The sequence below is a fragment of the Microcaecilia unicolor genome, chromosome 9, assembly GCF_901765095.1.
Source record: "Microcaecilia unicolor chromosome 9, aMicUni1.1, whole genome shotgun sequence".
NCBI lineage: Eukaryota > Metazoa > Chordata > Amphibia > Gymnophiona > Siphonopidae > Microcaecilia > Microcaecilia unicolor.
In genome coordinates this window covers 40,696,817-40,713,909 of record NC_044039.1, presented here as the reverse complement: position 1 = coordinate 40,713,909, position 17,093 = coordinate 40,696,817, and the positions used below count along the sequence as shown (strand labels likewise).

Sequence of the window (17,093 nt, the reverse complement as noted above, 5' to 3'; positions counted from 1 at the left end):
GCCTCCCAACCACCAGCCTCACCTCCCACCACCGGCTCTGCCACCTAATCTCAGCTAAGCTTCTGAGGACAAATTCCCTCGGAACAGGATTCCTTTATGTTTATACCAAGCATGTTTGAATTCCTTTACCGTTTTCCTCTCCACCACCTCCCGCGGGAGAGCATTCCAAGCATCCACCACTCTCTCCGTGAAAAAATACTTCCTGACATTTTTCTTGAGTCTGCCCCCCTTCAATCTCGTATCGTGCCCTCTAGTTCTACCGCCTTCCCAGCTCCGGAAAAGGTTCGTTTGCGGATTAATACCTTTCAGATATTTGAACGTCTGTATCATATCACCCCTGTTTCTCCTTTCCTCCGGGTATACATGTTCAGGTCAGCAAGTCTCTCCTCATACGTCTTGTAACGCAAATCCCGTACCATTCTCGTAGCTTTTCTTTGCACCGCTTCAATTCTTTTTACATCCTGAGCAAGATACGGCCTCCAGAACTGAACACAATACTCCAGGTGGGGCCTCACCAACGACTTATACATATCTGCATGCAGGGAGAGATTTAAGAGCAGGACTAGCTCAGCTTGTCTCTCTTCACATGGAGATATACGGTCACCCTATATACATTGTTAAACTACTTATGATGTAGAATAAAATAGCTGCTTTAAATCTTAGGCCATTAATTCCTTTGACAAAATTCTAGATGTTTGTTTTGTCACTTACGTTAGTCATATTCAGCATAATACTAATAGAGCATTTCCATAGACCAGGGGTTCTCAACACAGTTCTCGGGACACACCTAGCCAGTCAGGTTTTCAGGATGCCCACAATGAATATGCATGAGATAGAATGGAGAGAGTGCATGCAAATGTTTTCCATGCATATTCATTGTGGATATCCTGAAAACTTGACTGGCTAGGTGTGTCCTCAGGACTGACTTTCGAACCCCTGCCATAGACAAAGAATGAGAGGAACTCTTTTGAAAACAACAAAATTATAGCAAATCATTTTTTATAATAGGGTTTAAGAAGGCAAGTAGGCACCTACTGCGGCATAATTTTATAAAGACACATAGGTGCCTATAGGCAATTCTATAATTTGGAGCCTTAAGTTAGGAATCTCAAGGCTGTGCATTGAGCACCAATTCTGTAACAGTATCTTGGCACCAAGATCCCATTATAGAATACTAGCACAAATCGGCATTGATGTACCTACATTTAGGCGTGACCACTTACACCAGGTCTATGGCTGTCATAAGATGGTGTGCCTCAGTGCATAACTTAGAATATTCTGTCAAATGCACGCGTAAGTAGGAAACACACCCATGTACCATCCATGTGTACATCCCAGAGTTGTAACTAAAGGGGGGTGCAAGTGGAGTGGCTGCTCCGCCAAATGGATTTTTAATTAAATGGTGCCTATGCAGATCAGCCTTTCAGCCTCACACTGGTGCCTATTTTACAAAAGGTCTGCTCTCCCCCCGTCCACCCACATCAAAACTAGGCTGTGCTTCTGGTACACCCCTTTGAAGTTATCACTATACCACTTATATTCTCCCTTATAAATAGCCATTTAAGATGCCCTTTACAGATGTAAGGTGCACATAACTGCCACAAAAAAGTGCCCCAAATGACTAGATGACCACTGGAGGGAATCAGGGATGACCTCCCCTTCCTCCCACAGTGGTCACTAACCCCCTCCCATTCCCCAAAATGTGATTAAAAACATTACTTACCACAGTCTCTATGCCAGCCTCAGATGTTATACACAGGTCCATTAGAGCAGCATGCAGGTTCCTGGAGTAGTCTAGTGGTGGGTGCAGTGCACTGCAGATAGGTGGACCCAGGCCCATACCTCCCTGTTACACTTGTGGTTGAAACTGTAAGACCTCCAAACCTCACCAAAAAACCACTAAACTCACATAGAGGTGCCCCCTTCACCTATAAGGGCTATTGTAGTGGTGTACATTTGGGGGTAGTGGGTTTTGGGTGGGTTTGGGAGGGCTTAGCAGACAAGATAAGGAAGCAATGATGAGATATGTACCTGGGAGCATTTATTTGAAGTCCACTGCAGTGCCCCTTTGCTCTCCTGGGATGTCTGTGTGGCCAGTCTACTAAGAATGCTGGCTCATCCTACATCCCAGTGGTTTGATTTTGTGTGTTTTTCACATGTTTTGAAAATGGCTATATTCCCCACTTGAATTTTGGACGTTTTTAGCAAAACATCCAATGTTGTACTTAGATGTCATATCGAAAATGCCCCTCAAAGTATACACCATCATTGCATAGTGTCACGTATGTGAATGTTTCCTTGTCTGTGCTTACCTCGCCCTCTGGTGGCCAGAACCGGTGGCTGCTATGGACTGTCACACGTTCCAGATTTCAGCCCAATCCAGTCCAAATCTTCCAGGCTGCCAGACTTGCTTTTCTTGTTTGTACCTGAACAGCACCTGTAGTTGCCTTGTGACTCCTGCAGCTGAATTTCAGCTGCTGATGGGCTTTATTAGCCATCTGGAAACTTCTGTGTTTGCCTTTGCATCGTCTAAGGTCCCTGGTTTGTTGGTGCTTTGTTGCACTTCTGCCTAGTCTGGTTTCTTGTATAGTTCCTTGTCTGTTTCTAGTTAGTCTGTGTGTAGTTTAGCGTAGGTTTATTGCTTGTTTCCTAGTCTTGTTTCTTGTTTGTATTTCTGTGTCTAGTTCTTGGTTGTCTGTGTCTCTTGCTTAGTGGCTGCTCTGCAGCTTTCCATTCTGTCTCTTGTCTGTCAGTATTTGTACCCTGTTTCAGTGGCTGCTTGGCAGCTTTCAGTTCCTGTCCTTTAGCTTGTCCATTTTCCTGCCTTGTGTAGTATTGTCTGTCTGTGAGTCCTAGCCCAGTTTCCTGCCTTGCTGCCCATGTATATTCCTTTCCCCTCTGACCCTCAGTCCCTGTTCAGCCTAGTGGGTATCCAGTTCCTGCCCTGTCCGGTAAGTCCTGCCGGCCGCCTGCACCCAGGGGCTCAAGTGCAGGTGAAGTCTAGCTGTTTCAGTCAGAGTTCTGCCTTGTCTCTGGTGTGGGGTGGTTTTGCCTGCCACTGCTGCTCCACGGCAGTGGTCCAAGGGCTCACAAACCCAGTGCTTCCGTGACAAGCCTGACACATAGTACATACTTTAATGCCAGCCAATATTTACAATAGTTAAATACCCAGCAGTATGAGTGCTGTATGAGACGTGGCTAGTGCACCAAACCGAAACAGCAATAATGCGAAACATGCTGCATGTCGATGAGCGGTCCTATGAATGATCTACATTTACGAAGTTAAGTACATTTCTGTACATTCAAGCATGAGGTTGCATCTTAATTTTTCTGCAAAATATATATTAAAAATGTTTTGCACATTTATTAAAGAATTTGTTGACTGATGTGCAACGAGTCACCTCTGAGTTCATACAAGAAAAGAAATGTGATTGTTCCTGGTTTACCTTTGAAGTTTCCAGATAAATATTTAGCACTGGGTATTTAATTATTGACTTGATATTTCTCCCTTGCTACATAAATTTATAAAATTCTTGTGGCCAAGCAATAAGGATTTATCATATATATTAGCCAATATTTACATACATATGTGGCTACATACGGGCAAAAATGACTTAAAAAATTACCCCTTGGGAATAATTCTGTAAGGAGCATGCCTACAAATGCCAGTAGTTTAGTCATTTACACGTTTATGTGAAGACATATTCATGTAAGTCAGCATTTTCCAGCTAACCTGTATTCTGTAAGTACGCACCTTGATGCAATGGCACATACTTTGTGGGTTGGCAGAGTTTGAGCGGGGCACATCCTTACATGCATAAATTATAACATGTTATAATCTATGCTTGCTCTTTTACAGTCTAGGCACAAACATTGTCACCAACTCTATGGTTTAAATATAGGCATGTTTTTAACCATTTACCTAATTTTTTTTATAGAAGAGGCTTCAAATAGAAGTTCTCCTAGTAGCTGCCCCCTTATAGAATTGCCCTCTGAGGGGGAAGTTATCAGTGTGGGCTACCATTAAGACAGTTAACCCTAGTTATTAGTATCTAGGCCTCATTGCATAAAATGGAACCTGTGCTCAGGGGCGTAGCCAGACCTTGGCGGGAGGGGGGTCCAGAGCCCGAGGTGGGGTGCTCAGTTTAGCCCGCCTCCCCCAGCTGCCGACTCCTCCACCACTTTCTAACCCCCCTGCCGCCGCCGACCCCCTTCCCTCCGCCGACCCTCCCCCGTCACCGCCACTGCCGCAAGGTATCTTTGCTGGTGGGGGTCCCCAACCCCCACCAGCCAAAGTCTTCTTCAGCGCTGGTCTCCGGCGCCTTCGCTGATCTGTTTCTGACTCCTGACATCCTGCATGCACGTCCTGCATGGGGCTACATACAGTACGTGCATGCAGGACATCAGGAGTCAGGACTGACAGAAACAGATCAGCGAATGCACTGGAGACCAGCGCTGAAGAAGACCAGCTGGCGGGGGTTGGGGACCCCCGCCAGCAAAGGTACCTGGTGGCGGCAGGGGAGGATCGGCGGCGGGGGGGATCGAAAGTGGAGGGGGAGGGGGGATCGAACGTGGCAGGGAGGTCAAAAGTAGAGGGGGCCAGGGCTAAATATGTGGGGGCCCATATCCCAGTGGCCCCACCTAGCTACGCCCCTGCCTGTGCTTACATAGCACAAGATAGTGGCAGGGGCGGACTGATAGTGATCTGGACCCCCAAGCAGTAAAGATCATTGGCCCCCCCGGCCGCTGCCTGCTGCAACCCCAACGCTGCTGCCGCCCTCCCCTTCTGCACACTACAGCCCCCCTACTGCTGCAGCTGCCGCCCGCTCCTGCACATTACAGACCCCTGAACTTTCGTGGGCTCTCCCTAGTCCTACATTGAAGGGCCCTGGTGGTCTTTCCAGCCCTCCGCCACTGCTGTGCCTGGCACCACCGTGTTTCCAAAATGACTGCTGAGACTTCCCATGGTAGTCTTGCAGGTCTTGGCAGCCATTTTTAAAATACGATGGTGCCAGGCAGAGTAGTGGCAAAGGACAGGAAAGAGTGGGTTCTTTTCTGCCTCCGAGGAGACCACTAGACCACCAGGGCCCTTCAAGGTGGGACTGTGGAGGGCCAACTGAGGCTTTCGGGGGAGAAGAGAGCCTCTGGGCCTCCTAGGTCCTCTGGACCCTCAGGTACTGCCCGGGTGCCCAAATGGTCAGTCCACCCCTTGATAGTGGCAAAATAACACATCTTAACGGCAGCCCACGTTGATAGCTACACCCTTTTAAGTCTGAATTATGTTCCATACGTTGGCCTGATTATCATTTTTTCACTAGCTTAAGAAAATTAATCACACTAACTTTGAGATTTACTTCTCTTCTTTATCCCACAGCCGTTACTGGCGTCGGTGGAACAGGTTCTGCCGAAGGAAATGTCGAGCTGCAGTAAAGTCCAATGTATTCTATTGGTTGGTGATATTTCTTGTGTTCCTCAATACCCTCACAATTGCCTCTGAACATTACAACCAGCCAGACTGGCTGACAGAGGTCCAAGGTGAGTAATAGTTTGTGGTTCTGATATTGTCTGGCAGCCAGCAAAGAGACAGTGACTTGTAACATGGAAGAGAAAGGAGGTTGGTAAAGGGAGGAATAAGATAGAGCTTGCTGACTTCTTGAATATAGCCAATTTGTCTGTGCATGTGCTTATATTAGATACATTAAATGAGTTTAATTTCTCCATAGTATTATAGCTCATAAAATACAAAGGACCTTGGTGGATGTACTCTGAATTTTCATGGGTGTTTTTTTTTTTCTAAACGCCCAAAGGTTCAGTTAAGGTTATATAGTAGATGGAACACTATACTGTAGCTGACAGTAGATTTCTCTGCATTACACTGCAGCTCTCGGTCCCTTGGGGTTTTCTCAGTTGTAAATCCAGGTTACAGCCAGTTTGACATTTATGTCTGGGAACAGTAGGTTGAATAGAACAATCTGCAAAATTATCTTGGCCTTTAAAAATAACTGAATTTGTTTTGCAAAAAGAGGAGACAGCTGTAACAGAGTTTAGATCCAAATTCATGATTCAGCAGCAGTCTTTTGCAATGTCACAAAAAATTCCTGCTTAGATATAACATCCAGTAGAGATGGAAGTATAATGCAATTTCATATCTGAGTTTCTTTAGAAACCTTGTGCAAATACCACCAGGTTCCAGGGATTTACTAATATTTAGTTTGTCAATTGACTATAAACTTTCTTCTAAACTCACTTGGATTTGCTTCTCTTTCTTTGAATCATTACCTCCAAAAAACCTTTCCAGCATATGTATCTCCTTGACATCTTCCAAAGACTAAAGCAAATAATTTATTTGCTCTGCTATGGTCATATCCTGCTTTAGCATCCCTTTTATATTTGTCATCTAATGTTCATCTGACTTCTTTACAAGTGGGGACTTTTTTTAATGTACTTGAAAAAGGGGTTATTATTAGCTTTTCCCTCTTTGGTAAGTCTCTCCTCAAATTCTCCTTAGCATGCTTTAATGTTTTTACATCTAATTTGTTAGTGCATATGCTGCCTTTCTATTTTTTCATTAGCTCCCACTTTCCATTTTGGTAAAGGATACATTTTTAGCTGTTATAATCTCTTTCAGAGCACCTTTTATTTATTTATTTGTTGCATTTGTATCCCACATTTTCCCACCAATTTGCAGGCTCACACTATTTTTAGTCACATTGGCAGTTGCTTCGTCTTCTTTTGATCTTTTTAAATTTGTGGAATCCATTTTTCCTGGCTATTTAAGATGGTACAGTATTTTTTTTTTATGTTTAATTTCTTTATTAATTTTTCATAATTACAAAGACATAAATCTTTGACGGATATACCAATATTACATAAGCCTACTATGTTTCAAAACACAAAGAAATCATATTTATACAAGAAAAAATATTGGATCTTTATAGTCCACAAAAATGAGGGATCCAAGGTTTCAACACTGGAAGTTGAATTTTTAACAACAAAATTATAACAAGGAAATATGAGTAGGTGGTTATCCTATATCTTATAGTCCAACTAATTCTATCGGTCAGTCTTCTTGGTATCTTGCATATCCAAAAAGGCACACAACTGTTCTGGCTCATAGAATATATATCTATTTTCTTTAAAAGTAATCAAACACTTGCAGGGAAATCTCAGCTGAAAGGAAGCACTAATCAACAGAGTTCTTTGTCTCATTTCCAAAAATTTCTTCCTTCTATATTGTGTCCAGCGGGAAATATCGGGAAAGATTACTTCCCAGAAATTCAGGTTTAATATTTTTGAAGTATAAACGGAGCATCGCTTCTTTATCTTGCAAAAATACAAATGTAACAATTACAGTTGCTCGTGTTTTAATTTCTTCTGTAGTTTGCTCTAAAAAACCTGACAAATCCAAGGTCTCAGAAGAAACCTCCCGTTGGTCCAATACTCCTTGTGGAGAGGTCAACTGTGACTTCTTTTTAACTCCTAGGTAATATATTTTTTGTAATGGAGGAAGAGATTGTTCTGAATATTTGAATATATCTTTCAGGAATTTATTAAACATTTCTCTAGCAGACATATAATTTGTCTGAGGAAAATTTAACATCCGGATATTTAAATTCCTCACTGAGTTCTCCAAGTTTTCAATTTTTCTATTATATAACATTCGATCTCCTACCATCTGTGATTGTTGCTCCTTTATTTTGGCCAAATCTCCTTCCAAAGTTACATGTTTAGAGGAAATAATTTCAAATTTATCTTTTATTTCTTTTACTTGCGTTGTAAAGTTCAGAGAGGCAGAAATAAACACAGTACAAACCTTATGCATTGCCTCAAGCGCTGACCATATAGATTCCAGAGTTACCTCTTGGGGTTTCACCAAAGGTTGTATTTTCATGGCTTGCAATGAAGTTTCCTCACCGGAGTCAGCATTCTGGCTCCCCTCCATTGATGTTTCTCTTCCCGCCACGCTTGGTGATCTTTCCCCCACCTCTTCGATAGCAGCTGACGCCACTTCCCTCGACGGGGTCTGCCGCCCCTTCGAGTTATCGCTTTCCGCACTCGGAACTCTGACACCGTCGGGTTGTGGCGGTGGGGGAGTAGTTGGGCCTAATGGGCTGAGCGAAGTCTCGCCCTCCAAGCCAGGACTCTTCCCGGTCGCGGCTAAGGATTCGCCCGTCAGTGTGGACACCATATACGCTACGATGGAAAGTTGACCAGCAGAGACAGGTTGTTGCCTTGGAATGGTACAGTATTTTTAAACAATCTCCATGCCTCATATCAACTTCTATTCCTTGTAGATGCTCCTTTTAGTTTTCTTCTAACTAGTTTCCTCATTTTATAATATCTTCTCTTTTGAAAACTATATATGCTATTGCAGTAGGTTTTTTATTGTTAGTATTATTGTTCTTTTTTAATTATTTATGACATTTAGGGACCCTTTTACTAAGCCACGTAGGCACCTACACGTGCCCAATGCACGCCAATTTTGAGTTACCGCCCGGCTACCTCATGGCCCTTACTGTAATTTCATTTTTGATGTGCGTCCACTATGTGCGTATGAAAAATTATTTCTGCCATGTGTCCGTGGCATTCTACACACATAGGTCATTGCCACCAAGTTAATGCACAAGACCTTACTGCTAAGTCAATGGCTGGCGGTAAGGTCTCAGACCCAAAATGGACACGCGCCAATTTTTATATTGCCACATGTCCATTTTTGGCAAAACTTTAAAAAGGCATTTTTGCAAGTGCTGAAAAATGAATCTGCGTGTGCCTAAAACACGTGCCTACACTACCGCAGGCCACTTTTCAGCGCACCTTAGTAATAGGGCCCCTTAAATTACAATCTAGCAAATTAGTATTATTGTTCTTTTAATGATTATCTCAAATGTGATTACATTATGATCATTATTGCCAAGTGGCTCTATCACTCTTACCCCTTGTATCAGATTCTGCATTCCAATGAAAATTATGTAATTCTAAAGTAGCTCCCTCCTTTTTATCAGTTATAGAACCAGCTGCTCCATAAACCAGTCATTTATGGAGTTTAGAAAGTTCTTCTGATCCGCCTTGATGAGATGTTTATCCACTCGACTTTGAAGTAATAAAAATGTCCCATGCTTCCTTATTTAATACCCTGTTTAATCTCTGTTGGTATTTCAAAATCTGTTTTATCATACACAGGTAGTGGTAGCAAACCCTCATTGCTAATACTACTCCCCATCATACATGGAGGGACTGATATTTAAAACGATTTAAACAGCCAGGAGAGGTTCCTGGCCCTTTCAATTGCCTATTCAGAGGTAACTGGGCATATTCTCTTCTTGCATCATCCTTCCCTTACATCAGTCCAAAATATTGGAACGTCCTGCCAAAACAGCTTAAGGAGCTTGCCGACCACCAACTGTTCAAGAAGTCCTTAAAGACATTCTTATTATTCAAGGCTTATTCCACAGGCAGCTCCACTACTTAGCATACCCCACTTGCCGTTGCCTCGCCCCTGTCATTTCCTCTGTGTTTTCCCCTGTCCCTACCCCCTGTCACTTTCTGTTACTATGCCATCTTTGTCATGAATTGTAACCACCTGATTTATTGTAAGCCACATTGCACCTGCTCATGTGGGTAAATGTGGGGTAGAAATGAACTAAAATAAATAAATAAATAAATATTCAGCGGCACTTAACTGGATAGTGCTGCTAAAATATCCAGTTAGAGCCCAGTGTGAAACCAGCTATTTTTGGGGCGTTCCAGGGATAGAGTCAGCACTTGGCCAGTTAAGTGCCATTATTCAGTATTTAAACAGCCAAGCTAATCACTTAAATAGCCAGTCCTATCTTTATCCAGTTCACCATAGCCACTTAAGTGCTGAATACCGCACTTGGGGGGGCCTTTTACTAAGCTGCTTTAGGCACTAACTTGCACCTAAAGCAGCTTAAAGGGGCTTACTGAGGGGTGAGCTCAGACATCCTGTGGTAAATTTGACATTAGCACATGCATACCACGTGCAAAACAATTTTTTTTCCAGGGGGGGCGTGTCAGGCAGTAGAGAGTGGACCTTTCTGCACTATTCAGTTAGTGCATCTGTATTACCACATGCTGATTAGCGCAGGATTAGTGCACGAGTCCTTACTGCCTACAAAATGGGTGGTGGTACGTGCTCACGTGCTAATTTTTATTAATGGCTTATGCTAATGGAAACATTTACACATGGCCATTAATTTGAAAAATAGAAAAATAGCTATTTTCTGGCTGCAGGAAAAATGGCCTTAGCACATGGGAAAATCCCATAATGCCAACTTTTCTCGCAGTTTGATAAAAGGATCCCTTACCGGCTATGTTTCCACTGGTCATATATACCTAGAAATTCTGTGCTGAAGCCTGAACATGGCCCTACATTAAATTTCCAAGGATAATGCAAGCAGCGATCAATAAAACCTTGATTGCTGCTGGCTGAATATTAGGCCTGAAATTTCTGAGTGCTAAGAGCTCTTTGCACTGGCTGCATACATATCCGACAGAAAGATACCATGCATGTGTCACTCAGTGCAAAAGACTGAATAACCTCCATACCACTGCTGGACTACTCTCTGTGGGGCCGATACAGAAAGCTACTGCGGGCTGCAGCACACCCTTAATGAGCAGTTTTCTTGCTCGTTAATGGCCACTGTATGCTAAAAGGGTTTCTGTGCTCCTGCAGTAGACGTCAGCACACAGCATATTAAAATGAATGCATAAGGGCTGATCAGCTACCCTGCTCAAGGGTACCAAGGGGGCTGAAGCCAGAAACCTACCAACAGGTCTGAGGCTGGTGTAGAGATCCCATGGTCGGCATCGGTCCCCATCTCCTTCCCTTCTGCCCCATGCTAGAACTGTCCCATCCCCCGAAATGACCCAATGCGACCTGGATCCTCCCCTCTTCCCAGCCATATTTTAAAAGGTTTCCCTTGTGGCACCCCCCCCCCCAACATGACCGGCCCTCTCCCTTCTTCCCTTCCGATAAAAACTGTTTCAGTGGTGTCTAGTGGCACCCCTATTCCCTCTAAGCAGAGCAAGAGTTCTCTAGCTATAGTCTTGCCAGTGGGGGGGCGCTGTTTCACTATCACATTTTCAATAGTGAGGGACAAGCAAGCTCTGCAGGACTCCAGGGAACCTACCTGTCCCTAGCAATTGGAAACACAATATTGAAGCACCACTCGCCCACTAGCAGCAATGTAGTTGGAGGACTCCCACTCAGCTTAGAGGGAACAGTGGTGACACCCCTTCTCCCCCTCACCCCCTGCCCAACCAAAATTAAAAAAATTAGAAGTGCCTGGTATCTCGTGGCACCCGCACAACTCCCTTTCCAAGCCCCTTAGACCCAAGTACCTTGAAGAAGGCATAAGTGATGCCCACTCGCTCCTGCCTCTAGGCAGTGTACTAGGCTGCGCATTTTTGGTTTGCTATTCTCTAAACAACTTATGAAATTTTATAAAATATTATAGAAAAAAGTTGTACAGGAATCAGAGAGAAAAGTCTTTTAATTACTCACCCACCAGCACAGCATCAGACATCAGTTTCAAGTTATAACAAACTTACAAAATCTAACATCAGTACCTCTGGTAATTATAAGTAATTAGACTAATTATATAAAGAAGAGAAAAAGAAGGAAGAAAAGTTTGTTCTTCATACAAACGTCACAGAACAGAGAGAAAGCAGAGAAAGAAAGAAAGAATAAATGAAAGAAAGATTCTTAGATATAGAGAATTATTTTATAAGAAGGGGGGGGAGCAAACCCCTTCGGGAAAAAACAGGCCATTTGGACGGATCTGAAACTCTCTCTCCAAGCATGCCTAGTTTTTTCAGAGTTCCTTTGTCTGCAGCATGGTTTTATAGGCTGTGGTGAGCATCCACCTCTCCTCTACCCTGGACCAATCATAGGTGCTGCATATGTGCTGGAGACTTGTAATTGGAACTTTCATATGTGCTGGAAGCTTGCAATTGGTGTCCTTGCCATTCCTCTTCTGAGTAAATTACTTTTGTAACAGGATATACCAGGTATCTGAGCTGCCAGTTGCCTTTGCAACATTTTCACCATCAGAGCATGTGACCAGACAGAAATTCCTTCATGTGGCTGATAGGAAAAGAGAGTTGGGGGATGGGAAATAATGCAGTATACCTGAAGTAGAACTTTATAGCTGCAGTCATCTCTAAAATGGCAGCTTCTGTCCTGCACAGTGCATCCTGGGTATTCACCTGGTGAGACCAGTTTCCCATATAACAGAGAAATTCTTTTATGTGGCAGACTGGCCCCACCCACTGAGGTCAGTCAGTCAGGAGGGAGCGGAGCAAGATCAGAGCAGTGCAGACCGCAGGCATTTTTTAAAAGAATTTTCACCATTTCTGTCAGTGACTGAGCCAATTGCAGCAGCTCAGGCACTGACAGGAAGGGTGACATTTGGCAATGATTACTGCCATGATTTTAACACAGCAGTAATTTGTATGCCCATTGATCACTGCATCCTGTGGTAATTTTTTTGCGGGAACACAACAAGCAATCAGTGGCTCAAACATGCTGCTTTCTACATCGGCTCCTGTATGTTTTCAAACTCAGAATTTCAATTATATTCTCAATCCTCTTTCTATCTGAAATTCAGCAAACATAGAACGTCTAATAACCTTTAAGCAGAAGCAGCATAACATCTTTTCAGTTGGAGGGGCCAAACAAACCAGACCTGCCCCCCAAACTCTTTAGTTGTTGATATTGTTTCGGCAAAATGTTGGTGTAGCCACAGCTGCTATGGCCCACCCTATTCCACTGTTTATGCCTTTAAGAATGTAAGGAAAAATTATACCAGTGTAGATTTTTATAGGAAAGAAAAGCCTGCACATCACAAAATTAAGGAAGCAAAGAGCAGCCTTCAGAGATTAGGAGGGGAGGAGTGAGGCTGGAGCAGACAAAACAGAGCAGAGAATTACTCTGCTGTGTAAAACTCCCCTTCTGTCAATTTCCTGGTGCACGTGCAGGGAAAAAGAGGTACTAAGTAATCTCAAGATCCAGCAGAAAAAAAACAAAGGTGCAAAAAAGAGAAAACCACAGCCAGCATGGTTAAAAGGTGAAGTGAAAGATGCTATTAGAGACAAAAGAACATCCTTCAAAAAATGGAAAAAGGATCCGAATGAAGAAAATAAGAAGTAACTTAAGCACTGTCAAGACACATACAAATCTTTGATAAAGAACACTAAAAGAGAATATGAAGAAATACTTGCTGCGGAGACAAAAACTCTTAGTAACACTTTTTTTCAGGTATATCGGAAACAGGAAGCCTGCGAGGGAATCTGTGGGACTGTTAGATCAGGAAGGAGCACTCAGGGAAGACAAGGCCATAGCAGAGAGATTGAATGAATTCTTTGCTTTGGTCTTTATGGAAGAAGATGTAAGAGATCTACCTATACTGGAAATGGTTTTCAGGGGTGAAAATGCGGAAGAAATTATGAACTTGGAAGATTGAGAAGCCAAACTGACTAGTTAAACAGTGATAAATCACCTGGACTGGATGGTTTATACCTATTGAAAGAAGTCAAACATGAAATTGCTGATCTGCTGCTAGTGATCTGTAACCTGTCGTTAAAATCATCCATAGTACCTGAAGGCCAATGTAATACTGATTTTTAAAAAGGGTTCCAGGGGTGATCCAGGAAATTACAGACCGGTAAGCCTGACTTCAGTGCAGGGCAAAATAGAATAAAATTACAGGACACGTAAACAAACATGGTTTAATGGCACAGAGTCAGCATGGATTCAACCAAGGGAGGTCATGTCTCACCAATTTGCTTCATTTATTTGAAGGCATGAATAAACATACAAATAAAGGTGAGCTGGTTGATGCAGTATATCTAGAGTTTCAGAAAGCTTTTGACCAAGTACTTCATGAGAGACTCCTGAGAAAATTAAGGAGTCATAGGATATGAGGTAATGTCCTTCTGTGGATTAAGAATTGGTTATTGGACAGAAAACAGAGGGCAGGGTTAAATGGGCATTTTTCTCAATGAAGGAGAGTAAATAGTGGAGTGCCAGAGGGATCTGTACTGGGGCTGGTGCTATTTAACATATGTATAAATGATCTGGAAATCGGAATGACGAGTGAGTTGATTAATGTTGCAGATGATATGAAACTATTCAAAGTTGTCAAAACGCATGTGGATTGTGAAAAATTGCAGGTAGTCCTTAGGAAACTGGAAGACCGGGCATCCAAATGGCAGATGAAATTTAATATGCTAATATGCTTGGGTCGCCTTTAGGAATCAGCACTCAAGAAAAAGACTTAGGTGTCATTGTAGACAGTCAAGCAAGCAGGATGCTAGGAATTATTAGGAGAGTGATGCAAAATAAGACCAAAAATGTTATTAATGCCTCTGTATCGCTCCATGGTGTGACCTCACCTTGAGCAGAATTAGAAAAGTTTCAAAGAAGAGCAACCAGAACGATAGAGGGGATGGAACTGCTCCCATATTAGGAAAGGCTAAAGAGGTTAGAGCTCTTCAGCTTGGAAAAGAGATGGCTGAGGGGTGATAGGTCTACAAAATCCTGAGTGGTGTGGAGTATGTGGAGCTGAATCGATTTTTCACTCATTCAAAAAGTACAAAGACCAGAGAACACTCAATGAAATTGCATAGAAATACTTTAAAAACAAATAGGAGGAAATATGTTTTCATTCAAAAAATAGTTACGCTCCAGAACTCATTGCCAGAGGATGTGGTAATGGCGGTTAGCATATCTGGATTTAAAAAAGGTTTCGACACGTTCCTGGAGGGAAAGTCCATAGTCTGTTATTGAGATGAACATGGGGGAAACTGCTGCTTGCCCTGGGATTGGTATCATGGAATGGCACTACAAATTGGGTTTCTGTCAGGTACTCGTGAACTGGATAGGCCACTGCTGGAAGCAGGATACTGGGCTAGATGGACCATTGATGTTACCCAGTATGGCTAGTCTTATATTCTTATGTTCTTAAGCAAAGCTACTAAATGCCAGCAAAAGTCTAAACAGCGGTGGCTCTGACATGCAGATACTGAGGTAACTGTTTAGTTCAGGCCTGCTGTTCAGCTGTTTATTTCATGCAGAACTTCACATATAAACTGTCCATTTAGTGGCTCTAACTTTGGCCCATCCTCACGCCTTCTAATCTGGCCCACAAATACAGTGATATCTGGCCATAATAAGGTGTATTTTCAAAGCACTTAGACTTTGAAAATACAACTTATTATGGCCAGTATTAGGCAGGTGCGACCAGGGCGGTCACACAGGGCCTCGTGCATCTCTGACATTCTGTCCTCCTGTTTCGGAACACTTCCCTGCTCCGTACCTTAATGTGCATCCACATTTCAGTAGAAAGCATCAGGGAGCAGCAGCGATTTTCATATCTTGCCAGCTGCCGAGCCCAGAGCCTCCTCGCTGCTACGTCCCGTCCCCTTTTGATGTCACTTCCTGCTTCCGTAAGGGCGGAATGCAGCAGCGAGAAGGATCTGGGCTCAGCAGCTGATTGGATATGAAAATTGCTGCTGCTGTCTGCTGCTCTCTACTGAAATGTGGTGGATGCATATCAAGGTATGGGGTGAGGTAGGATTCTGAGAGCTCTAAACCTCCTTTTAAACTGATAAATTATGGCTGATGGTGGCGGGTGCAGGTGGGCACAGGCGGGTGGGGCGGGCACGGGTGGGAGGGCCCACTGAACTGGTCTGCACTGGGCCCTGCAATTGCTAAGACCTACCCTGCTTACAAAGTTACGTATATAGTAACCTATTGAACTTTGTAAGTCTAAGTGCTTAGTATAAATCTATGGAACTTTGGAAGGCTAAGTTCTTTGAAAATATGCCTCTAAATTAGGGACTCATTTTCAACTTGCTTTGAAAATGAATCGCTTCGTGATTTATACCGTCCAATATGTGTGTATTTTTAAATGAATAGACCAATTATGCATTCGCTAGCTTTAAATACAATTCTGGTCAAGGGTGGTAGGGGCCCACAACTAATCTTCAATCTTTCACCCTCTCGATAAACGTGCAGGACCTAGGCAGAAGGCCTCACCCAATATTTTGATCATTAAATTCAGCAATCATGATGATCACATAAACATCCTATAAAAATGAAGGCTACCCCACCGAAGGGACACCACCTTGTAGTGGTGGAGGGGCTTCTGTGTTTCAATGACTCAGAGAACTATGCTGAAAGGTTACCCATATCAGACAGGCCTCTGAGGAGAAACCAGACAAAGAGTGGCCCAAACTAGGGAGAGTGGAAAGATGGTGACCTGAAGCTCGTACGCTCAACAGCCCAGCAGTCCTCTGAAGTTTTGTCGTTGTTTACTTGAAATTTCCTTTCTGCATTTGCAGTTACCTTAACTGAGAGGAAGGGGACAATGGGGGGTCAGCCGCCAATGACCAGCATTTATTATTTATTTATTTATTGCATTTGAATCCCACCTTTTCCCACCTATTTGTAAGCTTAGAGAGTGTGGTTATGACATAATCATTTCGTGCTAACAGGTACATTTCTTATAGTTTGAGTGTTGGTAAGAGAAGATAAGCATAGTCCCCTGTGCAGCAAGTATGGGACCGCTGCACGACGAGCTGCCCACAGATGACTGGGTTGATGAGTCCTTTGATTAGCACCGGCAAAGGAGCGTTGATGCTCTTGGACCTGGAAACAACTTCATCACTCCCGAGTCATTTAACCACCATGTCCAAAGGAGTGGAGGAGTGAGTTAGGAGTGTATGCTGAAACGGAAGTCGTTTACAGCTGAACCTGTGTTAGCGGTGCCACTCCTAAACCCGTAAGAGCTATCAGCTTGGAGTTTTTGGCTCCCATGGAGGTTACATTGAATATCATCTGGAAGGCGCTCCAGGACCTAATGGTGGTAGTAAATAATTTTGCTTCAGATATAATCTTATTAGTGAGCCACATGGATAATCGAATCGATTCCTTTGAGAATGAAAATTTGATACAGCAAATGAAGTTCTACAGGAGTAGGAAACGGTTAAGATTTTGAAAATGATAATAGACCAGAAAAATTTGAACAAAATGAATATTATTACAGATGATTAATATCAAGATTGTTGTT

At 43.1% G+C, this 17,093-nt stretch overlaps 1 protein-coding gene across 1 annotated transcript in view; it reads left to right on the top strand.

Moving 5' to 3' along the window:
- Positions 1-17,093, top strand: part of CACNA1C (calcium voltage-gated channel subunit alpha1 C) — a 1,308,019-nt gene that overhangs the window by 982,848 nt on the left and 308,078 nt on the right. The window contains 1 exon segment of the mRNA XM_030214166.1: positions 5,375-5,535. Coding sequence (XP_030070026.1) covers positions 5,375-5,535 — 161 coding nt within the window.